Genomic DNA, 25,986 nt, shown 5'->3' with positions numbered 1-25,986 from the left:
TCTTTCTTCTCTGTAGCTTTTGCAGATGCTTTGCTGGAATACCAGAGGCTAAAGTAAGTGAAGATGTTTTTGAATATTCATCAACTGAATTTAACCTTTGACCCTTCGCTAAGCTCCACCCACTTTGGTTACTGTTGACAAGCTTTATAGAACATTCCATATATGAATGGAGATTTCTGTGAACTGTGTGATTTTTCAGTCAAATGTGTTCATAAAGTGGGAAAAAACTATTTGGATCATGTATGTAGATTCAATCAGTTATTACCAGCTATATAATTTTATCACCTATATATTATTCCTAATAAATATTTATTGAAAGGTTAGAACATTAGTTGAAATCTTATGCTAAAAAACTTTCAGTGATGTTCAGGTCAAACTCATTCTCCTTATAATTGTATTGTTTTGTATTGATTCACAGGCAGGTGGAGTTTGCTGAGAAAAGTGAGTATTGGTTTGTCGTGATTCTAGTTGTGTTTCAGTAAAGCATTTACACACTTCAATCATAACTGTCCATCTGACAGATCGAGCCAGAGTCACGAAGGGTCTTCCTGATGTGGTGGCCATAATGGAGTATAAGGTATGTCCCTCCATCACTTCTGTGTTTCGTTGACTCTCTAGCTCAGCTCACACAATCATTCCTTCTTTCTCTTTAGTCTCTGTGTCTGACGTGTTTTGTCGATGGAGACCCAGTGCCGGAAATGTTCTGGCTGAAGAACGACAGGGAAATCATCTCCGCCGGCCAGTATAACATTAAGAACGAGAATAAATCGTCCACTCTCACTATAAACCACGTGACCATGGAGGACTCGGGCAACTACAGCATCTTTGTACGCAATAAACACGGATCGCAGACGGTTGTCGTGACCGTCAGTGTGTATAAAAAAGGTGAAAAGCCTCGAGCTGATGCAGTGCAACTGTAAATGAGTAACACCAGGAAAAACTCATCAGTGCAAATCTATTTATTTGCCACATGAATGATGGGTGAATCATTTTTCATTAAAGTCAACAGTGATTTGTAAGCTGGAAGCTTGTTTCCGCCATGGAATAAGGTAATTGCAACTTTTTAGCTCTCAGTTTTGACTTTTTCTCGCAATTGCGAGTTTATATCTCACAAGTCGGACTCTAAAAGTTTATATCTTACAATTCTTAGAAATAAAGTCAGAATTGAGAGATATAAACTCACAATTATGACTTTTTTCGTGCAATTGCGTGTCTATATCTCGCAATTCAGACTTTTTTTTCTCCAACCCGATCTAACAGCAATTCGTACATATTTTACGAGGTGGCTAATTCGTACGAATTCATATGACCTCGTACGATTTCATGTTTTTTGCTAAATCGTTCGTATTTTATGAGTTGCCAAATTCGTATGAATTCGTACGAATGACCTACCCCTAACCCCGCCCCTAAACCTACCCGTCACTGGGGTTTAGACAAATCGTATGAATTCAAATTCATATGAATTAGCCACCTCGTAAAATACATATGAATTGGTTGTGAGATAGCGTTGTTTTTTCTCCCAGTCCTGAGATAAACTCTCAATTGCAAAAAAGTCAAAATTGAGAGCTAAAAGGTTGACCGTTCACAAAGACCCATCCCCTTTATTTACTGTTGCTATGTCAGACAAGCCATGCCGCTCTCACGCCACACATCATGTTTTCACACCATGAAAAATACATCGCGAAGAGGACACTAACAACACGTCGACAGACAAGACAGAACAGGTTACTTCTGATATGAAACAAAGTCTCAAATTTTGTAATTTTTAAAGAAATTTAAACAATAATTGCCATTTTGTGGCTCTTTAATGTGTTGTGACAGATCGCTGTAGCACCTCAGTTCAAGTGGCTCGTGAACCAATCATGTTTTCCTAGTTAAATTATAGCATTAAATAAACATGAATGAACATCAGAAGCTATGTTTTTAACCGCGGAAAGACGTCAGTACACACAGTTTTCAAGATCAAGACCGCAAAGAGGGCACTCGCGGGCACCCTTCTGTTATATTCTTTGAAAACAGCGACAACTTCGTTGCAGAAAAGACACACTGGCTTTGCATTCACAAAACTAGGAAGGATGAAGCATAGTTGTCTTTCCATTCTTCTTTGTATGCCCTATTTTCACTGTCAACTGTCCTCTTTAGACTCTTTGATAGTGCCATTTTCTCTCACCCGCTAGCTAAAATGTTAACATCACTCTGCACACGACGTAATAGCGTACCTCCAGCACGCAAACAATTTTAAAAAAATGCATTTTAGTACGTGAGGATCATAGACATAATAAATACATTAATTATGTCTATGGTGAGGATGCCAAGGAATAATTCTGAGTGTAAAAGTAGGCTATGTCAAATAATTATTACAATAAGTTAGGCTCCATTGTGTAACAAGCAAATAAAAATGAGACACATTTATTATTCACAATATGGAAAGAGGAAATAAAACAGTTTGTTAAGAGCATGACTCAAACATGCCATTAATGAAGTCCTCTTTTATTTTTTGAGTTATTTTTATCCATTCTGCATCTCTTTCATATGTGTTTTTAGCAAGGCGGTCTGTGTTGCAAGTTGGTGAATGAAAATAATTGCCAGGTTACGTGTCACTACTCTACTTTATTAATTTATCCAGTGTAAAACCCGGACACCGCCACACAAATGTGGCTTTTTGTTAATGAATGTCCTACTACAGGATTTAACACAGAGTAACAGCTCACTACCAGTTACAAAAGACACTGTAACAGTCTGTCACAGGCAATTCTAGTTGCATTTTTCATCAATTAATTTATATTATCCTTTGACTATGTTCTGGCCCGCCATCTAGTGGCGAAAATTTTCCTTGGCCTGATGCCAAACTTAATTACCGACCCCTGGCCTACGGTCTCATAGACTTAACGGACACGCGCATGCGGCAGCCTTTATAAGTCCAAAAGACCGAAAGTGCGTATAAAGTGTGCCATTTGGGACAGGACCCAACTCCCCTGACTGCTTTGTCGGACAAAATGGCGGATTCGGCATTATGATTGGTTAGATCGCCTGTCAATCAAACTCCTGGCGAAGGGTCAATTGCCTTATTCCGTGGCAGAATCAAGCTTCCATAGATTTTGCCTTATCTACTTGGCATGTGTTTGTTCATTTTGGACCCTGTATGACAGTGTTAATAGTGCTTCAGAAGACAATGTGTCCTAAAAGGCTGAACTGATTTATTTTGTTGCTTGTTTCCTCTGATTTAGCCTGTCTTGTGCCACTTACAGAATAAAGTGCAAATTAAACCTGTTCCTCTCTCTTTTTTTCATTAACTGAATAAAGCATTGAGGGAATAAAAGTGCAAACTTTGATCAGAACACCCTTAGCTGCATTACAGTAGGCTCACAATCGATTTTTTTTTTTTTTTTTTGGATGGATGGATGTTTCATCTGCTGATATTTCATAATAGAGAGATCGAGGCCTGTTTCATCTATCATTATGCAACTCCAGGCTGATTCTTTTTAACAGAGAGAAAGCAAATTCCACAGTCCACAGGGTCATTCACCCCTCATATGTTTAAACAGACTAGTATATTTTGTAAAACAGTCTTCCAAAAAAAACTGAGAGGAGGATCTAGACCAGGGCTTGGCAACCTTTTTGACTTGTTAGCTTTTTTTTTATTTCTATATAAATAAAAAAATGCTGAGAGGAATAAATGAATAAATCGTATCTCGTGCATTATCTGCACTGGTGTTGTCTTATTGTCCTTTTTTGAGTGCATCTTCTCTAACTTTGTAGTTTTAAGCCTCATTGTGTATGGAGTGACTGTGTATGAATGCATTATATCCATGTTGAACTCATTCTGCAGAAATGCTCATTTTAAAATTGTTCGTGGTGACTTCTCTTTTGGCAGAGCATTTGGCTTCTCATACAGCTCATGTTCAAGCCCACTCGAACATTGAACATTGTGTTCCCTAGTGTTCAATTATGAAATATTTTGGTTAATCTTATACACATTCAGCTACAGTATTAATAAGAGTTGTGCTTTCAGCTTCATTGAACATGTTTTTACATCCATCCCACAGAATCACCGCCTAAATTAATGCAAAAAAAAATTAAAAAGCACTTGCATGACCGTGAGGAAGGATTAAAGGATTAGTTCACTTTAGATTTAAAATTTCCTGATAAATTACTCACCCCCATGTCATCCAAGATGTTTATGTCTTTCTTTCTTCAGTCGAAAAGAAATTAAGGTTTTTGAGGAAAATATCCAGGATTTTTCTCCATATAGTGGACTTCAAAAGGGACCAACGAGTTGAAGGTTCAAATGTCAGTTTCAGTGCAGCTTCAAAGAGCTCTACATGATCCCAGACGAGGAATAAGGGTCTTGTCTAGTGAAACGATCGGCCATTTTCTAAAAAAAAATGAAAATGATATACTTTTTAACCACAAATGCTCATCTTGCACTGCTCTGCGATGTGCCACGCACTACGTAATCATGTTGGAAAGGTCACGCATGATGTAGGCGGAAGTACTGATCCAGTGTCTACAAAGCGAACATGCAAAGACTAACCCTGCATCCCAATGTGCATACTATCCACCCTATCCGCCCTAAATAGTATTGAATATTACTAATGTCACATACTATTTAGGATGGATAGAATGCACATTGAGACGCAGGCAAAGTCAAACGGCCTTTACAAAAACGTTGGAGGAGAAAATGAGATGGAGTTTTTTGCCCTACTTCCGCCTACGTGACCTTTCCAGTGTGATTACGTAATACATGGCGCATCACAGAGCAAGACGAGCATTTGTGGTTAAAAAGTATATAAATTTTATTTTTTTTAGAAAACGACAGATCGTTTCACTAGATAAGACTCTTATTTGGAGCTTCAACCCATTGGTAACTGTTGAAGTCCACTATATGGGGAAAAATCCTGGAATGTTTTCCTCAAAAACCTTCATTTCTTTTCAACTGAAGACAGAAAGACATAAACATCTTGGATGACATGGGGGTGAGTAAATTATCAGGAGATTCTAATTCTGAAGTGAACTAATCCTTTAAGAGTCATAAGACTTTATTTGTCAGGGGAAAAGGTATTTTATGATTACCAAGACTGCATTTATTTGATCAAAATACAGTGACATTAAACAGTAATATTGTGAAATATTATAACATTGTAAAATAACTGATTTCTATGTGAATATATAGTAAAATGTAATTTATTCCTGTGATCAAAGCTGAATTTTCAGCATCATTACTCCAGTCTTCGGTGTCACATGATCCTTCAGAAATCATTTCTGATTATTCTCAGTGCTGAAAACAGTTCATATTTAATTTTTGTGGAAACCAGGATATTTTTTTTCAGGCTTATTTAATGAAAAGAGACACTTTGCATAACCAGACCCACATGGATCTCTCACAGATTTCTAAATCTATTTAGGATTTAATAGCCTAGAAGATGAATGGGTGCGAGTCAATGCTCTGCTTTATTCCATCAAACTAAATAGTATTTAAAAAAAAAAAAAAGTTTGGGTCAGCTGCCACTACATTTAGGCGGGCATTACCCCACAAATGGTGCTAGCGAACTCTGGGTTGTTCAAACAGAAGGGAAAAATGCCAGAACGTCAATGATTAAACTCTTATGAGAATATAAATACTGGACTGGAATGAACGCCCTCCTCACATTGTGTTGAGCTTCTCAAAGCGGTCTAAGGCTCTTGCCCAATCAGATCAGATCAGCAGCAGACATGGCCTTCAGCGGAACATGGCAGGTGTACGTTCAGGAGAACTACGAGGAGTTTCTTAGAGCTATTCGTGAGTTTTTCGGTCCCATTTACCAGAGCCGTTAACATGATCAGAGTTGCAATTCCCAAAAGAATCGCATGGTGGCAGCGGTGTCTACAATCAGCGTATGCATGCACACGAAGCGTGTTTCCGCCACGAATAAAAAAATAAATAAAAAGGTAAATGCGATTTTTTTATCTCAAAATTCTGACTTTTCTTCTCGCGTTGGTATTTTATATCTTAGCTATAATTGTAAGATATAAACTCGCAGGTAAAAAAAAGTCAGAACTGTGAGGTAAAAAAAAAAAAAAAAAAAAAAGTCGCAATTACCTTTTCTATTTAATTTTTTTATTCCGTGGCGGAAACTAGCTTCCATATGAACCATATGGGATGGAATATCTGAAATTATTTAATTAAAATAGTCTTTGTCGTGGTTGTAGGTCAGTATCTGTGTGTTTCTGTTCCTTCAGCTCTGCCAGAAGACATTATTAAACTGGCCAAGGATGTTAAACCAGTGACAGAAATCCAACAAAACGGCAACGACTTCATCATCACATCCAAGACCCCTGGGAAAACCATCACTAACTCCTTCACCATCGGCAAGGAAGCTGAAATCACCACCATGGACGGCAAGAAGCTCAAGGTAGAATATGTAGCCTACAATTTACGCCTTTTATGATGTCGAACTGTTCAGGGAGAGTTGATATCGTGTGCAGGAGCTCAGTTTCTCGAGAGATCAAGGTATTTTCTTAATTTTCAACTAAAAAAGTAAAAAGATTAACCTGCACCAGGGAATTATTTATAATAAGACCAGGAATATGTACTGTATTAAGTATAAAGATCAATTTTAATTTTTCGGTTGACTTGTAGTACTTTTACTCTGACCTTCATTGTGGTTTTTATATGGAGAGAGAGAGAGAGAGAGAGAGAGAGAGAGGGTGAATTCAAGTTAACAGTTAATAAACAGATTTTTTATTATAATTATTTCATTGAAATGATTGTACTAAATTTTAGTTCAGTAATTTTTTATTTAATATTTTGTAGAGGAGATTTTATGATAGGCTACTAAATTATATTAATTCTAATCCATTCACTTTTTAAAGGTGCCGTGTGTAAATTTTAGCAGCATCTAGCGGTGAGGTTGCGAATTGCAATATAGAGAAGCTACGGTGGCCAACACAGGACAAAGATGTCGTTGTCTGAGACAGAAGAGAGTAGCCAGTCAAGCAAACGCACTCTGTAGAGTAGTTTGTCCATTTAGGGCTACTGTAGAAACATGGCGGCGCAAAATGGCGACTTTACATGTAAGAAGACCCACAGTATATGTAGATAGAAATGGCTCATTCTAAGGTAATAAAAACGGTTCATTATATAAGGTCTTTATACACTACTGAAAACATTGTTATGTATGTTATATTGCATTTCTGTCAATAGATCCTCCTAAAATGTACACATTGCACCTTTAAGCATGGACCTGAGAAAGAAATTTCTAACTTAAACTGTCATAAATCTTGAATGCTTTGGAGCAAAAGAAGCAGATTATTGAAAAAAGTAGTGAAAAAAAGTTAACATTTTAAATTTATTGTTATGAAAAATGAACAAAAATACCATTTTCAGTTTTTATATGAAAGTACCAAATGTTTCCACTAGATGAAATTCGTCTCCCATTTATTTTCAATGCGCGAATTGTGTGCTTTTGTGATTTTTTTTTTGTGTGTGTGTTCACACAGCAAGTGCCAAAAACCTTTACCAAGTTTTGTACCATTAATTAATTCAAAAATAATTAAAAAATAATTAAGAAATAAAAAAAAGGTAAAAAACATTTGGTCAAAAATGACCCAACAGCACCAGAGGGTTAATCGGACACTTTTTGCCACTGAGATTAGCCTACTTAATACTTGATTACTGAGATTATTTACTACTAGACAGAAGCATGTTCTTTACCCATGAGCTGTACTCTTATATTCTGCTGTGTTTCTTTCTTTCTTCCAGTGCATTGTCAAACTGGAGGGAGGGAAGCTGGTCTGTCAGACGGATCGATTCTCTCACATTCAGGAGCTCAAGGGAGGAGAGATGGTTGAGGTTTGTACTGGTGATCTACTGTGCATATTGCTCATCAGCGCTCACAACTGTCTACATCTGTAAAATATGTAATATTTTTTTGTAAATACTGGACTTTTGTATCATTTGTAATATTTTTATTTCTTTGGCTATTTATTTTCCAGACCCTGACAATAGGAGGAACCACCATGATCAGGAAGAGCAAAAAGATCTGAAGATTTTGATTTAAATAAAGCTCTGATTTATCATAATAGTGTGAGTTTGTTGTGTTTTGGTACATTGCATCATTCACAAAAACATAAATCTTTTTAATAAAACCAGCTTTCAATAACACAGTTCCAGGAATGGGATTTTTTTTTTTACTCTGTTGACTGTAGGTTTTGGGAAACCAACCTTAAAGTCTAATATAAAACTACTGTTATAATTCCCAGTGTTATTGTACAGAAATAGACAATATAATTCATTGAACACACGTTGGCATTAATGCATTGTGGTGGTATGTTTTCACCATGGTTTTCACATTCTTTGGTTTAAACTGTCACAATATAACTCTTCTATTAAAGGGTTAGTTCACCCAAAAATAAAAATAATGTCATTTTATTACTCACCCTCATGCCGTTCCACACCCGTAAGACCTTCGTTAATTTTCGGAATGCAAATTAAGATATTTTTGTTGAAATCCGATGACTCAGTGAGGCCTGCATAGCCAGCAATGACATTTCCTCTCTCAAGATCCTTTAATGTACTAAAAACATATTTAAATCAGTTTATGTGAGTACAGTGGTTCAGCTTTGGAGCATTATTATTATTATTATTATTATTATTTTTTAATAATAAAAAAGTAGGCGGGGTTTACGTTCTCTTTTTGCTCGTGCACACAGTCTTCACAGCACAGACGGCCGCGTCAATCGATCGCTTAACGCTGTTGCGGAGGTTCTATTTTTCCGGTAAAATCACAAAACAAATACACACAAACATGTCCCTGCTCTTGATATACAACCAAAAAACTATGCGAGAGCGGATTAGAACACACAACCTTTGATACTGTTAACAAAATTTCCACCATCACACCACTAGGGAATTCAAATATGTATTGCTGATCTATGTATTTATTCACTAAACTGAAGAATCTCGGAACTAAAATTATATTGTATTATGAAACTATCACATTAAACACGAGTTCTCAATGTACTATTGAAATTGATTTCTGGACATCATTTTTTTTCTACAATTGTTATTGTACATATCTATTAGCAATTTCGTTCACTGTTTTGTTTCTTTATGCTTTATTAAATAAAAAAAATAAAAAAAGGTCCCCCCCCCATAGTACATTAATGGATCTTGAGAGAGGAAATGTCATTGCTGCCTATGCAGGCCTCACTGAGCCATCGGATTTCAACAAAAATATCTTAATTTGCGTTCCGAAGATTAACGAAGGTTTTACGGGTGTGGAACGGCATGAGGGTGAGTAATAAATGACATTATTTTCATTTTTGGGTGAACTAACCCTTTAAATATCCTTAGACTTTTCAAGTTTAAAAAATAAAACAATTATAAAATTCAAAATAATTAATGAAATGGCAAAAATGTAAACGGTAACAGAAATGGCTAACCGTTTGACCAACCTTTAAATAAAGTGTATTAATAAAGTGTATGCAATTACAACATATAAAACACGTGACAGCCTGCCCCAATCTGACATTTAATTAAAAAATTTTTGTCCTGAAAAAGTTGAAATTTAAAATACAAAATAAAAGAAAAAACATATTTACAGAGCTTTCTGTAAATACATTTTATTGGTTTTAAAAATGTACAAAAAAACAGTCAGCGGGATAAATAAACAAATAAAAAACATTTAAAAAAAAAAGTAACAAAAATGTTTTAAAAATGTTACAGCTTTCTTATTTTTTCATACTTAATATTCCGATAATAATCCGAAAAAAAAAAAAATATATATATATATATATATATATATATATATATAAAAATATAAAAATATTTTTTTTCTTGCATGACGCGGAGGTGACGTCATGTCGAGCTGGGTGCGCATGCGTGTCGCTGTGCGCGTGCCGTGTGGTGCGTACGTGTGCACATCGAGCGGGACTGCGGCCTGTGATCGCTTGTGTCTGTTTGTGTGTCAGGGGACCTGAAGGTTGCAGTTTTTTTTTATTATGGCGAGATACATGCGACCTCCAAACACTTCTCTGTTCATCAGAAACATCTCCGATGACAGCAGGTTAGTGCGCATGAGCACTAGTGTGTACTGCGCGAGAGCTGCTTTTGCATCGTTAAAATCTCACTCAACTATAATATGTGTCATCTGCATGAATATACATCGTGGTTAGACACTCATTTTAAAGTTCAATCCATAAACTGGCGTACTAGTGAGTGGGTTTTCTGTATTTTGCCCTAGGGCAGCATACTTCCTAATCAGTTAAGATGGATTAAATGAAAACATAATTGATCCATTTGTCTTATATGTTGAATGTTTTTAGTCTGATCTTTGCAGCAGGAGGAGCAGGATTTGAAACAGGATCGAGTTTCTTCCCACTATGGCTGTTATTAGACGCATGTATATTAATGAGGAAGACTACATGCCTAATGAGGGACATGCAGCTTCTACATTTAAAAAAAAAAAAAAACTAACATTAACTAGCATTAAATCACACTAGTGTGATAAACTGTACAGAATATTTTAAAATTGTATTCGATATTGCCTAAATTACCCACAAATAATGCTTCTTTTTTTTTCTTTTTTTTTTCTATCAAAGATAAATGAGGCCTATGATCAATCAGATCCAAAAAGAAATACAAAACCTGTGCTCATTGAAAGAAAACAAGTTGACAAAAATATTTAATCCAGTCTTTGGTGATAATATAGAGTAATGAGAGATTTATTAGCATTTTTTGTAGACTGGGGACACCACAAATCTAACAAGATGTGGTAAAAATCACAAATAATTACAGATGCACAATATATCGGCCACAATATCGGTATCGGCAGATATGTTAATTTTTAATGTTATTGTTATCGGCCCGATAAATAATGGATTATTTCCTTCAGCTGAGACACTGTTCACCATGATGATTTTGAATTGCTTGAAATATGATTGAAATCACTTCAAAAAGGAAAATAAAGTTAAGGTTAACATGTACAGCACAAGTCTGTCTACATAGGCTACATAAAATTATAATGAGAAGAACATTATAATTGTGTGCTTTGGACATGGGTTTTAATGGTGAGACTTTTGTTTTTGTAATCAGGCTCTCAAAAATTATATAGAAATTTGGATTTAAATATATTTTACTATATACAAATTTTGGCCAATATATCGGTTATCGGCTTTCAAATATAATGAATTATCGGTTATCAGTATTGGCCAAAATTTTAATATCGGTGCATCCCTACAAAAAATTACAAAAAAATTTGAGGATGTAGTTGTACTTTGGCTGAGTAAAGTCAGTAAGTTTTAGTCCAATGCGATAACGTTAACTAGCATTTTCTGGAAAAAGGAAAATCCTCTCTGGGTCAAAATGACCCAAACACAAGCCTGTTATATGATGCTCTTATTTTCACTGATTGCATATGATGACTATTGTATCTTTAACCCAGTATTAGTTTGAAATGTTTCAACTAATCGATTTCTTACCCAGTATTATTATATTCTATTATAATGTTTAATAGGGCTGCACTTTTTATTGTGATTAAACCGCACACGATTTGGCAAAGCCTGCGATTATTTTATGCGCAGCTTGTCAGAGCTGTAGTAGTAAATGCTTCTCCATCTGAAAGCCAGAGGGCACTCTTGCGCAGAAACTCCAAATATGCCCTGCCGCAGAAGAATATAACACACATCCTATCGTAGCTGAATAAACAGAAGATTGAAACGCTTTGATTGATTAAACATGACTAATAAACACACGACTGCCTTATTCTGTGTAAGAAGCCACATCATCTCACAGAAGGACGCTCAACTGTCGTTATATAGTAAGTTTGGAGTAAAAACATGTTATTAAATGTTGTCTTTTGTTGGACAAGATGTTAATAAATGCTTCTCATGTCGGTAAAGATGTTTGACGCATGTTGCTTTTTCAAATGTACATTATAAGCGAATCAAACTCGAAGTGCTTTCAGATGGATTAGCATTTGCACTTAAAAAATAATCGCAGCCTTTGCGATTTCATAATCGCACTAAGAATCACATTTAAGCAATAATCGCGTTTAAGTTCAATGTTATTTTTCGTATCTTGCAATAAATCGTGCAGCCCTAATGTTTAATAAAAAATTTAAATAGTGTTTTATTTCTTTATTTTCATTTTAGATTTTAATATATTATGTGCTTTCGTCATTTTTATTAGGTTTTTTATATTACTATTTATTTTTATTTTAATTTTAACTTTATCTCAGTTAACAAAATGTTTTTAATAGTTTCAAATTGTACATCATAATATAAACTTAAGCCTGAGATTGGAGGGAGATTTGATTACTATTTGATTTTGATTATCATTTGCAAATTGGGGTGGTTTAGATTTTCACCATGAATTCTGCAATGAAGCATGATTTGTGTTGACACTGACTTGTGGCTTCTACAAAAGCAAATATCAGAGCTTCAGTAGCGCTTCAATGGCAGCTTATGTCACGTTATTATCCTCAAAGCACTCTGGGAGAGGCTCTCAGGCAGACAAATGAATGTCCTGTCATTTCATGGTACTTTAGGCCAGAGGATTTGCGTCGTGAGTTTGGTCGTTACGGACCTATAGTAGATGTCTACATTCCTGTTGACTTCTATTCACGGCGACCAAGAGGATTTGCATACGTACAATATCCTTTGTAGGCAAATGTGTAAAAGAAAGAAAATATTGTGAACTTTTAAAGGGATGGTTCATCTAAAAATAAACAATCTGTCATCATTTACTCGACCCTTTCTTGCCTTCTGTGGAACACAAAAAGAGATATTAAGCTGAATGTCCAAGCTGCACTGTTCTGTATAATGAAAGTGAATGGGGACTTAAAGGAACACTCCACTTTTTTTGAAAATAGGCTCATTTTCCAACTCCCCTAGAGTTAAACAGTTGAGTTTTACCGTTTTGGAATCCATTCAGCCGATCTCCGGGTCTGGCGGTACCACTTTTAGCATAGCTTAGCATAGTTCATTGAATCTGATTAGACCGTTAGCATCTCGCTCAAAACGACCAAAGAGTTTCGATATTTTTCCTATTTAAAACTTGACTCTTCTGTAGTTACATCGTGTACTAAGACCGACGGAAAATGAAAAGTTGCTATACTATACTAAACTATACTTTTATTCCGGCTTAATAATCAAGGAACTTTGCTGTCATACTTTGCTTTTCATTTTCCGGTCAAACAGGTTGACTTAACTTTACTTAACATACACATAAATTGTAGGAATATGACTAATACTGATGAATAAACATATAACAGTCCCAAACTATTTTATGTTAATACAATAAAGTTGGATTTGAGGATGAGCCACCACAGTAATTAAAAAATATACAAAATAACACAAAGTGAAAATAAAGTGCCATTTTGGGGTTAAGGAAACAAAAGTTACCATGGTAAATACACAATACTAGCATGAACTGTTAATGAAACATGGAAACTGCTGCTGATGAATAACATTGAACATCATACCTGCATGCAAATCTTTCCCAGCTAACACACGAAGTACCAGTTATGTAATTTATTGGTACTTTTTGGTAATTTCATGGCTTAATAATTGACAACATAACTGCGACGTTGCAGGCTCGTAATTTCTTTTGCGCTTCAACCAATTTCTTTCCTTAGTTTCAACGAATCAATTCTTGTTTAAACTACTGAATATATTCATGTATTTAAAAGTTTATTTTTCTGTATTTATACTGTCTGTTCAAACATTTTGCCTTTATATGTTTCCCAAAATATCTCTAATAATATCTAGCCCTTTATACGATATAGCTGATATCCAAAATAAACTGATTTGGAACATTACACTTGCTTCTGGAATTATTTTTCCCATTTATTTTCTCCAACTTGCACTCAATGTCCTCATTCAGTGTTATTATATTGTATTATAATGTATTTCTTTCCTTCTTGGAACACAAAAAGAGATATTAAGCTGCACTTTTCCATATAATGAAAGTGAATATGGACTGGAACTGCTGAACAGGTCCATTCCCAATTCACTTGTGCATTATATTGCAATATATATCCTTCTGAAGAACTAATGACTGATGTTATACGGTTATGTTTTTGTCATTTTTCTGAGCTCCAGCTCCCATTCACTTTCATTGTATTTGGAGAATGATGACAGAATTGTAATTTTTGGATGTAATATCCCTTGAAAGCTTGACTGTGAATGGCCGTGAACATGTCAGATGTTTGTCTCCTAACTGATATTTCCTCTGTTGTTGTCTCAGAAAATGTAAAGACATACAGTTCTGGAGACCTTCACTACAAAGAATATTTAAAAGGGCCGATGTAGAGTTAGATTCAAGACAAAGAAAATAAAGAGAAAGTTAAAGCTTGAAGATTCAAAGGGGACCAAAATTGGAGTCAAGGCCTCGGTCTGACCAAAGAAAGAGGAAAAGACTAAAGGTTATTGGGCAAAGACATCCCCAAGTCCTTCTCGGAGGTGGTTAAAGACAATAAAGGTCAAGCTGAAGGTCAAAGGTCAAGCATGTTAAAGGTAACCCGTTTTAATGTTGTATCCTACCATTACAGAGCACATGATTTCTGTACGTAATCAAAGGCAGTTTTCCAATCCATAATTTCCCTCCCTTTGATTCGCCTACAGATGCATTTATTGGTGTTTCTTGAACTACGGGCACTAACTCAATCGTCACATTCACACTAGTTTTGAACTTAATTGCCTGTTTATGATATCTAATGTCTTTTCCAGCTCATCTCATCCTCAGTTAAAACATGTTAGGACAGCAAATAATGAAAAAATAAATACCATTACATTTTCACATCTTTTTTGCATCATTTGATTGGAAATGACACCATAAAAATATTCATGTCACGTCACATACTGTAAAAGTGCCTGAAGTTGGAGAACACGCTTGGGAATTTTGTGAATTTCTTTCATAATTTCAGAGTGATTTCATCAACACATTCCCCTGTTGCCGTTTATCACAGTTAATTTTGTTTTGCTTTATAATCTTTCATACTTTTGGTGAATATCAAGATCGTTTTGATGGAGAGTTCGGTGTCTATCATGTAAATGTTCATCAGACTCTTAAAAAATGCAAAGCCTTAACAGCAGATGCATGTTCGAGGACGTTCGTGACGCAGAGGACGCGCTGCACAACCTGGACAGGAAGTGGATCTGTGGACGGCAGATCGAGATCCAGTTCGCTCAAGGAGACAGGAAGAGTATGACGCAGTGGTTCTGCATGTTGAAAATAAAAATAAAGTTTGTTGAACTGCAGAGATTGGAATCCTCTTGTTTAAATGGATTTTATTTTCATATAATGTTATATTAACAATTAATTGCATGCAGTTGTTTTGTGTTGCGCAGCTCCCGGTCAGATGAAATCCAAAGAGAAACGCTCTCCTCGCAGCGACTCGCGATACGACGACTACGACCGGGACGGGCGGCGCAGACGCTCCCGCAGCCGCAGTTACGGCAGAAGCAGATCTCGCAGTCCGTCCTACGAACGCCGCGCTCGCCGATCAGGAAGCCCTAGAGAGTGAGAACAAACCCATACTAACCCTGTAGAATAAAGAGTCTAGAACATACAAATAGAGAAAAACATACGGGATTATGTTCATTAGGGGATTATATATCATTAGAGAATGTGAAATATTTTTTATATATTCAAAAATATATTTTTTAACATATCCATAAACCACCCAGGTTAAAGTTAAATAGGCTTTTTATAATATTTCAATATTTTAACATTTTTAATTTTACAATTTTTATATAATTTTTTTTTTTTTTTTTTTTTTTAATTAACAACATCTTTGTTTTGTTTTTTGTTTGTTTTTTATTGAAAGAGTGAAAGGTGACATAACATAAGAAGCCAATAGGTGGAACAAAAAGAAAAAAGATAACAGAACAAACATACAGAGATACATAAAGAAGTAAAGATACACACATACCTATACATAAATATAAATATAAATGTCATATATCATGTACTGAAATGCAAAGGTTATTCCACAGCTTTCAGTATATAAAGCAAAGATAAGTGTATATCTATAACATAAAGTATACATGTTATATATATATATATATATATATATATATATAATATATATACATACATACATACATACACACACATATATACACGTATACATACATATGCATATATATACACATACATACATATATACATAAATGCCAATATACAAGGGTACGGTATATACATTTTCTTTATAACATCTATTGTTATTAACATGGTACATTCAGTCATTTTAATTATTGAATATAGAGAATGAAGTTAACAACATGTTTTTGAACATATTATAAAATGCCTATTTAACTTTTTTGGTTAATGGATATTTCAACTTTTTAAATTTTGATTATTTATATATATATATATAATATAAAACATGTTTTTAATTAAATAAAATAAAAAATTAATAAAATTAAATGTAATAAAATAAAAAATAAAAAAACATGTTTTTGAACATATGCATAAACCACCCAGGTTAAAGTTAAATAGGCTTTTTAAATTATATCAAACTTAACATTTTTAATTTTCAATGTAACTTCAACCTGGGTGGTTTATGGATAAGTTTAAAAAGTCTAATAAAAAAATTAGAAAATAATTCTTCAGGATTAAAAATAGTGCTCTCCCCTAAAACTGGCCCCTTTTTTTTATATATGTTGATCCTTTTGTTTTTGTTTTTTAACAGCTCTCGGTCACACGGCAGACACCGGAGAAGCAGAAGTCGGGAGAATGACAGGTAAAGTTCCTGCTGAACCAGAGTCCAGTGCATTCAAATCAAGCCTGAGGCTTTACCTTCATGTGTTTCCCTTTTTTAAAGGTTTATTGTACTCAAAAGTGAAAATGCATTGTGCCAAAAATAGTGCTTTAAACATGCATTAACTTCCTTTGTGGAAACAGACTGTAAATCAGAGTTTTCTGCTCAGACACAGGTCGCGTGAACATGGCCGCAGACGCCACCGCTCTGCCTCGCATTCTCCTTCCCAGGACTCCAAATACAAGTCTAAGAGCCGGAGGTCTCAGTCCAGATCGGCCAGCCCGGCCGTGGAAGACCTGCACCAGTCCACCGGCTCCCGTGAGGACGAACCCCGCGGCCGCTCGACTTCCCGTTCACCGTCTCGCTCTCGTTCGCGCTCCAGGTCCTGGGCCGGCCGCAAGTCTGGAGGCCGTTAGTGATCCTTCTGGTTTTAAATAAATACTGTATCATGTGCAGCTTTTCATTGACCCTTTGTGTTTAATCATGACGCCACGACAAATTCTTATTGTTGTTCTTATCAGATCCCCAAACAAATGATGCAAATTGTTTGAAAGTTCATGTCAAAGGCAGTTTGTTTGTTCTTTTGTAAGAAATGTGCCCATCGCTTTGATGCCAGAATAAAGATGGCTTTATTTTTATAGTCCGAGATGATCAGAACACCAGCTGTTTTTTTCCCCCTTTGAACATCAGATGCATGCAGACACTGTTAAAAAACAGTAAAGACTTTGGCAATGGCTCTGAAAGGTCGCAGTGTTACGTTTTCTGTTGAAGTTTTTCTTAAGGTTATTAATGTATTTGAAACTAAATTTGTATTTTAGTTAAGTCTTGATTGTAGCATCTGTTTATATTAAAGATGTAGTATTTTTGTCATTGCTAAATAAACATGATTTAAATGTTTGAGTATTTTTTTCTTACACCTGCTTTTCACTTAAGTAGATATGGTTGAGTATAGCTAAGTGAAATAAATTTTATTAAATTATATAAAAATATTTACAAAATGTGATTAATTGTAGAAACAATGGCTGTCATTCATATATTTCTGTAAATAATTTGTCTAAATTTGTGCTCAGGTTTGAAAAAAAAAATCATTCCATAGATAATCAAAAATACTATAATTTAAGTAACACCTTAAAATAAGGTTTCTATTGTTAACTACATATTAGTTAACATGAACTAACAGTATTTCTACAGCAATTATCTTATTTCAACATCTGCTTACACATTTTTAAAATCAAAAGTTGCATCTGTTAACATTAATGCACTGAACTAACGTGTAATATTAAAAAGGTTAACACTAAAAAATACTGCTCATATTTCATTTGCTAATGCATTAGTGTTAAGACCTTTTTGTAAAGTATTACAAATATTTAAAATAGAACAGTTTGTTACAAAATTCAATTTGTTAACACTAGTTATCTGTATTAGTTAACGTGAACTATACTTCTAAAGCATTTATTAATCTCAAAAATTTACACTTTTTTTAAAATCAAACGTTATCTCCTATAACAGTATTTTTTTTATAATATATCGCTCATCGCTAGTTAGTTAATGATTTAAAGGGGTCCTTAAGTATGATTTCACTTTAGTGTGTAACTTCAGTGTGTAAGGTTGCTGTTAATGCATAAACAACATCTGCAAAGTTAAGCGAAGGTCAATTCAACGCTGGATTTGCACAAAAGATTAACATGACGGCACATGCTAGTCGATGAGTTGAATCAACTCCACAGAAACTACATAAATTTATCCACTAACCATTCAGAAACGTCCAGTTTCATTCTAAAAGTTGTAACTTCTTCCTGAGTCTCTCCATCAGTGTCGACTCCGGTTTGAACAATGTAAGGCTGAACACCGTTACTGACAATCCTCATTTTGGCTGCGTGAGATTCTCCAGCTTTGTTGTTGTTGAGCAACAGAAGCGCGAGCTGTTAAAGCTCTGCCCTCTTCTGGAAAGCGGGCAGCTCATTTGCATTTAAAGGGACACACACAAAAAAAACCGGCGTGTTTTTGCTCACACAAATAGGGGCAAATTTGACAAGCTCTAATAAATGATCTGTGGGGTATTTTGAGCTGAAACTTCACAGACACATTCTGGGGACACCAGAGACTTATATTACATCTTGTGAAACAGGGCACAATAGGTCCCCTTTAACGTTATTTGGGCCCTTATTTTAGTGTTATTGATATATTTGTGTTTATGGTCATTTTAAACTCGTGGTAAAATCACTAACCCGCAACCTCAAGTAGCAGTTACATCTACAGTCAACTAATTTTTTTAACATTTTTGATGCCATTTACTCAGTTTACACAATATCCTGGGTAATAAACAACCGTCTGTTGTCCAAATCAGGACTGGGACTTTATTCTGAGTTAAATACTGCAAATACTAGCTTTTAAACCAGTATTCAAACGTTCAACAAATGTTTAAAACAGTAGTAAACAATACAGTCACATGACCATGTTGCATGTTTAATTCATCTCTGACATACACTGCAACTTTGCATTTTTAACCCACTTTAGTATATTGTAGGTTTTTCTATGCACAGCATTAGAGTTTTATGCAAGAATTGAATGTAAAATACCTGAATTTATTTTCAACATTGACAAATGACACTACTAAAGTGATGAGAGAACATAGCTTACTAGTTAATTACTGTATAATGCCACATACCATAATAAAAGGTTCATGAGTATTCAGTATATACTTTGAAAGTATGCCTTGAAAGCATGCCAACTGAAGTCTGAAGACATAATGGGACATTCAAAACACTGAATACTTCTGCATACATGTTTCTGTAACAAAATCCTTTAGGATGAAAAGAAAAACTACAACACTAGTTTGCATCCAAGTTTATTTTTGAAATTCCCTACTCCCTCTATACAAGAAAAAATGACTTTCCACAAAGGCAGCAGTGAACTCTCAGTGATAATATTTATGATTAGGGCAGGAAAAAAGAAAGAAAAAAAAAAAAAAGAAAATAATCAAATCACAGTGTAATCTTCCTTTTTCTTTAAATACTCCTGCTGTCATCTTTGGCTGGGGTTTGGCGGACAGTTTACCGTCAGGCCAAAGTCACGGGAAGTTACAGTTCAAGCCAATGGAGCTGCAGGCTTCAACTTTACAAAAGCCAATGCAGGAATGTTGCGTTATACTCGGATAACGGAAATAAAAAAACAAAAACAAAATAAGAACAAGCCGTCCACGTTTGCAACGCAGACCAAAAAACAACTGCCGGGGATGCGACAGCACTTTAAATTTCATAAAATTGTATAGACAAAAAATAAATCTACAAAAATGGAACTAGAATATTACACAACAATTAAACGAGTTTCGTTCAACTACACAAAACCGAAATTCTTGGTCTTGATGGCTAGTAAAAGTTTCTGTTTGAGAATCTGTTTGGAAGAGTAAAGTGGCACATAAAGGCGAGAGATGCAGGTGTTGGCGGTGGGCAGGTGCTGGTCGTCTGGCGGGCGGATGGTGATGGAGGGCATGGGCTGGAAACCTTCTTCACTAGCCGGCAGAGACGGGCTGGACGTCCAGAAATATACCTGCGGGCGTCACGCACCAATGCGTTACCATCTGCCACACATTTACATGAATTAATATTGATTAAAGAAATGCAGAAACGTCCTACCAGGTCCTGCCTCTCCGTCATACTCATCTTCTCAACGATGGACCAAAACCAGCGTTTGAACTGCAGCAGCTTCTCCGCATTCTCACCTGAAGGTTCAAACAAAACAACACAATTGAAGTAGAACATACAAAACTGTTCATACCTTCATTACAGGCATTTGAATTAATCGGATCCGATTTATTTCATGTCATATAAGAAATTATTTTTTATGGCAAACTGAGTATAGTCAATCATAATAACACTACATACAAAATTATACACAATTATATAAAACAATTAAACCAAAACTTCTTACAACAATAAAAAAAAAAAAAAAAAATAGCAATTATATTAGAACCTTCAGTTTGATATTTGATGGAAAAATCTAAAAATGTTCTTTTTCAAAATGTCCATTAACTCCTTTACACGCAAAGATCCCCAGATTATTGTTGTTCAACATTCACAGCATGTTAAAACATCACACTCTTACTTGATCTGGACAAACTGAGCATCGTTAGAAAGATTAAAGACTCCAGCTTCGATATGTTTATGATAATACGCAGTTGCAGTGACAATATCTTAATTTATGTAAAGGGTGAAAAATAATCATAATTTGATATTTTGAATAGAATAACACGCATTAATATTCAGTCACATCAGCTCCAGGTTATTTGCGTTCACAAAGCTTCACTGAACAGTGTTCATTAGGGCTTTTAGTCCAAAAGAGCTCATATCTGGAAGTATAAGTGTGTATATTATATATATACACACACACACACACACTTTAATTTTTTTTTGATGGAATCTTAATTTCTATTAATTTTCCACTGATTTACACAATCTGATGAGCATTAGTGGCTTCCAGCGCTGATCCAGCAATGATTAAGATAGTAAATGATATGTATGTGATTTTCATAACAAAGGATTACATGAAAAATTCTAAGTGCGTGCAGCAATTTTTATAATAGGCTATAAATAACATATTTCAACAACATAATGACCAAAACCCACATTAGATCGCAACTGGAAGTTTTTGCATACACTCATTGGTGGTTTAAAGTGAGTTTTCAGTAAAAAGCACAGTATTAATCGTATAAATTGTCTTAAGTAGCTTGATGCTAATTGTAGCTGCAAAGGTGCAGTTTATTTCATGATGCATTTTGTTGAAAGAAGTCACTAATATGATAAAAATATAAAATATGCTTTATAGTCAATAGCTGTTTCCATCCAAAGTTGCAAATTAAACTTGCAAAAAACTAATATCTCAGAAAACATTTACGAAAAGCATCATTCCCATCCCGTGTGTTCAAGAGGACAAAAAAGAAAAAGAAAAATACACTTCAAGGACACAGGACACAAGGACGCATCAGAGCACATAGATCAAACGCAATAAACAGTCATGTTATCTTGCATTCAGAGGATGCCGCCTGATGTTTGGGAACACAAACAAAATGTTTTGCGTTTCAGGGCTGAGAAAGAATATTATATGTAACATTGCTAACATTGTCCTACATTACAGAGAAATATTAAACCTTAATACTACTAAACCTTAAAATATAAATTAAGCGCTCAAACGCACAAAGCATGCCGCAGCACACTGACAAAAGCAACGATTATGAAAGTGTCGGAAAAAACAAAGGAGACTCTGTACATTTTAATAATTTAATAAACTAGTGTTTGAGTCAGTGTCGGCTGCAAAGATGAAGTTGACGACACTGGCTCGTCATCTCTGGACGTGCCTATAGAGAAAAATGAACGTTAAGTTAAACATGTCGTGCAGTAAGCGCGGTACTAATTTAGCTTCCACACGAACACGAACACTTGGATCTACACCTAATACTAACGCTCATTTATCTAGGGCCACTTCACATGGCTGCTCTTTCTTCTACTAGCACGTTTCAAATGATAAGCCACGTTTGAGGTAGGCTTGCAGCGGTAGTCGCTGTTAGATGTTACACATTGTTAGGCCTTACACCGATTACATTCCTCACTGTGACATCCCTAGTTTGAGGTCGATGAATGATAGGTGAACGTTTGGATTTTTGCCCAACATAATTACCACATGGACTTCGCCACTTTCTGCGGAGTTTTATTAAAATTTGGTCGACTATTAGGGGGCAGCCCTAGAAAATTGATTCTCAAATCAAAGTTCTTATGAAAATTCTTGGCGATCCAACAGGCTACATTCACACTGTCAGTCCAAATCCAAATATGGGTGTATTTGATTGGAATCTGATCTAAATTATTGACTGTCCACACTATCGCAACAGATTAATCAAATTCGATTAGAAACAGATTTCCAGAAATGCAATTTGATTTTAAACCACATACGAGTGGAGCTCAAAACTGTTTCTGATTTGTGTCACATGGTGCTCTTTTGTTTTCCGGAATATCTACATTGGTTTCTATGGCAATGATGTTGCATTAGTAGGCATACGCCAAAAACAACAGCAACATGGAGGAGTCTGCAATGCAGATGTTGTGTCTTATTTACAACAATGTGCAGCGGTAGAAAGTTAGGAGGCTGGTATGCGTGGCTCGTATTCCGGTCTCAAAATTTCATGTCTCCATTGTCTTGTCATTTTCTGCTCAACTGGCATTTTGCAACAACACAACCTTGTTTCTGCAGCGACTTTCAGCATGTTTCCTATAACGTCTAACAGGGTTCATACAGATACTGTAAAAATAAATAAATAAATAAAAATAATAATAATAATAATTCCAGGACTTTCAAGCACTTTAAGCACTACTTTTTTGGTTTTCAAGGACTACAATCAGATCTCATTATCAAACAATATCTTTATCATCTTTCAAAGTCTAAAAAAGGTAAATAGATAAATATAAATAAACTAATAAAACAAAATTTTACAATTAAAGTGCAGCACATGCAAACCATGCAATGACTCTGGTAACTTTAACCATTGAAAGGATACTATGACAAATATATCGCTTTCCTTATTCAAACAGATTTTTTCTTCATGAATATAGGATTGACCAATATAATGCTCATAGTAGGGCTGCACGATTTATCGCAATTTTATCACACCCGATTTGGCAAAGACTGCAATTGTTTTATGCGCAGCTTGTCAGAGCTGTACGGCTCTGTGATCAGTAGTAAATGCTTCTCCATCTGAACGGCAGAGGGCGCTTTCGCGCAGAAACTGCAAATATGCCCTGCCGCCGAAGTAGAACACGTGTCATTACAGGAAATCTCATACTATCGCTGTAGCTGAAGACTGAAACATTTTGATTGATTAAACATGACTAATAAACACACAGCTGCCTTATTCTATGTAAGAAGCCACATCATCTCACAGAAGGACACTCAACTGTCGTTATGAAGTGAGTTTGGAGTAAAAACATGTTATTAAATGTTGTTTTTTGTTGGAAAAGATGTTAATAATGCTTCTCATGTCTGGAAAGATGTTTGAAGCGTGTTGCTTTTTCAAATGCACATAAGCGACTCAAACTCGCAGTGCTTTCAGATGGATTAACATTTGGAGCCATAGTTCATTGACAAGCCATGCATAAAAAAAAACCAAAAAAAACAATAGCAGCTTTGCGATTTCATAATCACGCTAAGCCAAATCGTATAAGTGCGATTTCAGTGTTTTTTTTCTTAATCGTGCAGCCCTAGTTCATAGCCATGCGAAAAGGCTCTATATCTACATCAGACAAGATTGTTTTATCAAAAAAAAAAAAAAAATAATAAAATAAAAATAATTTAATTTATTGTTTTTCAATAATGCAAGCATTTTTAATGTACCTTTTCATAAATATGGCTGTTTTCAAGGGTTTTCCAGTCAAATTCAAGTACTTCAAGCACCTTGTACAAACCCTGTTTACATTTTACATAGCGTAAGAAAGTGACAAACCACACAAATTCTGATTAGAGCGGTCAGACTGAAACAGATTTCCAGGGGAAAAAAAAAAAAAAACTGCATTTCATGTGATTTTTTTCCCCATTCACGCTTGCTAAATATGACCGGATTCCAATCGGAAACGCACAAAAATCAGACTTGGGCTGACAGTCTGAGTGAGGCTTAATAATGTACCTGATTCATCATTGAAGGAGGTGAAACTAATGAGCATCTGGACGTTGACCTCTCCACAGCCGTTGACCAGCAGTCTGAAGTCCTCTGCCGTCAGGTCCTCCAGAGCATTCTTTGGAAGCACATCCAGTAGGCCCTTCCGCATGGCCTGCAAAACAACATCTTCACTTACATCTGCACATGGCTTTATTTTTGGCAGAATCTCAGCAGGAGCACAGATCTTTCAATAATTGCTCCTAAAGCTTTCCTAGAGCATGCAATGCTAAGGTAACAGTTCGATTCTCAGAGTTCAGCTTGAATTAAATGCATAAATGTGTGTATGCAAAACCAGCAAGCTCCAAAACAAGGTCAAGAATAAGCGTAATATGGACCAGATAGTCAAAGTCTGGTTCTCTGAGACCTAAAAATTAAGGTAGGTGACTCAAAAGTCAAGTGCACTCACATGCAAAGGCTGTTCTGCCACCACCAGCATCCTGTGCTCTGCGTATCTCCTCACATACTCGTACACGTTCAGAGGAGTCACAGGCATGTTGACCCCACCGGCCAGGAGCTCCACCTGCAGATCCAACAGAAAACACTCAGACATGTGCCAACACTGAACCCTAATGCTAACACACAAAGGGGAAATGTAGCCATTACCTGTCCAGCTCCTTCCTCCTTGCAGAGGTCAATGGCGAAGGCAAGGTCCATCGCCGCAAACACAGCCTCTGCCTCCTCGGTTTGGGAGTGTCGAATCAGCTGCCGCAAGCTCTCGTACATCACCGGGTCAAAGAAAGCGAAGTCGTGCCAGTTCACCTGCAGCACAAGACAACACAAGCCTCAGTAGGACCCTATGATTTCTGCCATGCAGAAATGCAGACAGAATAGCAAAATCCAGTCCAAAAAATGTCACAAAATGTTCCAAATTTTGTGACGTGACGCAGTAGAATGTACTTCTCAAAGGGATAATAATTATAATGAAATTATTAAAACTAAGAAATACCTCAATTTTTCTCTTACATGTTTTAATATTATCAGTAAACTTGTGCAGCTCTAGAAATTATTAAAACGAAGAAATATCTCAATTTTTTTTTTAAATTCTTACAAGTTTTAATATTAATATTAACAGTAAACTTGTGCAGCACTTTGTTTGCCAAAAACTAATTTCTGATTTCATTTTTTTTAATAGATTAATTCAATTGTTAATGTTCTATGCATTCATTTGATTTCCAACATCTTTGAAAAATTTGTATTAAATTATAAATTCTGGGTTGTCTTTCTCCCCACGCTGGATTTATGCAAAAAACAAAACATTTCATAGGCCCCATTATTGTAAAAATATTAATAAAGTTATTCAATTGTTAATTTATGCTTTTTGATGAATAAAACGTTATTAAACCATTAAAACTGAAAAGTTAAAATGATAAACACGGAATTTAGGAAAAAAAAGAAGAAAAAAAAAAAAAATCAAAAAATATTTTGGGGGGGGGGGGGAAGAATTCAAAATGATTTTAATTTTTGTTAAACAACTTTTAACAGTCTGTTAAATTAATAAGTTTAATGATTTAAATTAATTAATGCTTTCTGACTACTAAA

The 25,986-nt window shown here is 35.4% G+C and overlaps 4 protein-coding genes across 15 annotated transcripts in view; 3 read left to right on the top strand and 1 right to left on the bottom strand.

Moving 5' to 3' along the window:
• The window catches only part of myom3 (myomesin 3), a 73,565-nt gene extending 70,295 nt beyond the window's left edge, over nt 1–3,270 (top strand). For both annotated transcript variants that reach the window (XM_051865339.1, XM_051865338.1), the window contains 4 exons: nt 17–53; nt 419–441; nt 522–577; nt 654–3,270. In XM_051865339.1, the coding sequence (XP_051721299.1) occupies nt 17–53; nt 419–441; nt 522–577; nt 654–920 (383 nt within the window). In that variant the 3' untranslated portion in view covers nt 921–3,270. The remainder of the gene's footprint in view (nt 1–16; nt 54–418; nt 442–521; nt 578–653) is intronic.
• Nucleotides 3,271–5,607: 2,337 nt separating this feature from the next.
• Nucleotides 5,608–8,061, top strand: fabp10a (fatty acid binding protein 10a, liver basic). The gene is made up of 4 exons (XM_051866318.1): nt 5,608–5,779; nt 6,220–6,392; nt 7,742–7,831; nt 7,975–8,061. Exons 1-4 carry the CDS (start codon nt 5,713–5,715, stop codon nt 8,023–8,025), a joined length of 381 nt encoding a protein of 126 aa, XP_051722278.1. The 5' UTR covers nt 5,608–5,712; the 3' UTR covers nt 8,026–8,061.
• A 1,790-nt stretch (nt 8,062–9,851) lies between these two features.
• srsf10a (serine and arginine rich splicing factor 10a) lies at nt 9,852–17,642 on the top strand. 5 transcript variants are annotated; one of them, XM_051865866.1, is made up of 6 exons: nt 9,852–10,046; nt 12,528–12,632; nt 15,082–15,185; nt 15,313–15,502; nt 16,677–16,727; nt 16,915–17,642. In XM_051865866.1, the coding sequence occupies exons 1-6, from the start codon at nt 9,982–9,984 to the stop codon at nt 17,159–17,161; spliced, it is 762 nt and encodes a 253-aa protein (XP_051721826.1). In that variant the 5' UTR covers nt 9,852–9,981; the 3' UTR covers nt 17,162–17,642. The 5 variants fall into 5 exon arrangements, with proteins under 5 accessions (XP_051721826.1, XP_051721827.1, XP_051721830.1 ...); XM_051865867.1 differs by having other exon boundaries at nt 9,854–10,046; nt 15,331–15,502; XM_051865870.1 differs by lacking the exon at nt 12,528–12,632 and adding an exon at nt 14,228–14,516 and having other exon boundaries at nt 9,858–10,046; nt 15,084–15,185.
• Nucleotides 17,643–19,577: 1,935 nt separating this feature from the next.
• The window catches only part of ubr5 (ubiquitin protein ligase E3 component n-recognin 5), a 51,131-nt gene continuing 44,722 nt past the window's right edge, over nt 19,578–25,986 (bottom strand). For all 7 annotated transcript variants that reach the window (XM_051864591.1, XM_051864594.1, XM_051864589.1 and 4 more), the window contains 5 exons: nt 25,051–25,206; nt 24,854–24,967; nt 24,415–24,559; nt 20,381–20,466; nt 19,578–20,294 (listed from right to left, as the gene is read on the bottom strand). In XM_051864591.1, coding sequence (XP_051720551.1) covers nt 20,082–20,294; nt 20,381–20,466; nt 24,415–24,559; nt 24,854–24,967; nt 25,051–25,206 — 714 coding nt within the window. In that variant the 3' untranslated portion in view covers nt 19,578–20,081. The remainder of the gene's footprint in view (nt 20,295–20,380; nt 20,467–24,414; nt 24,560–24,853; nt 24,968–25,050; nt 25,207–25,986) is intronic.

The sequence above is a fragment of the Ctenopharyngodon idella genome, chromosome 16 (genome assembly GCF_019924925.1).
Source record: "Ctenopharyngodon idella isolate HZGC_01 chromosome 16, HZGC01, whole genome shotgun sequence".
Lineage (NCBI taxonomy): Eukaryota > Metazoa > Chordata > Actinopteri > Cypriniformes > Xenocyprididae > Ctenopharyngodon > Ctenopharyngodon idella.
This window is presented reverse-complemented; position numbering and strand designations above follow the sequence as displayed.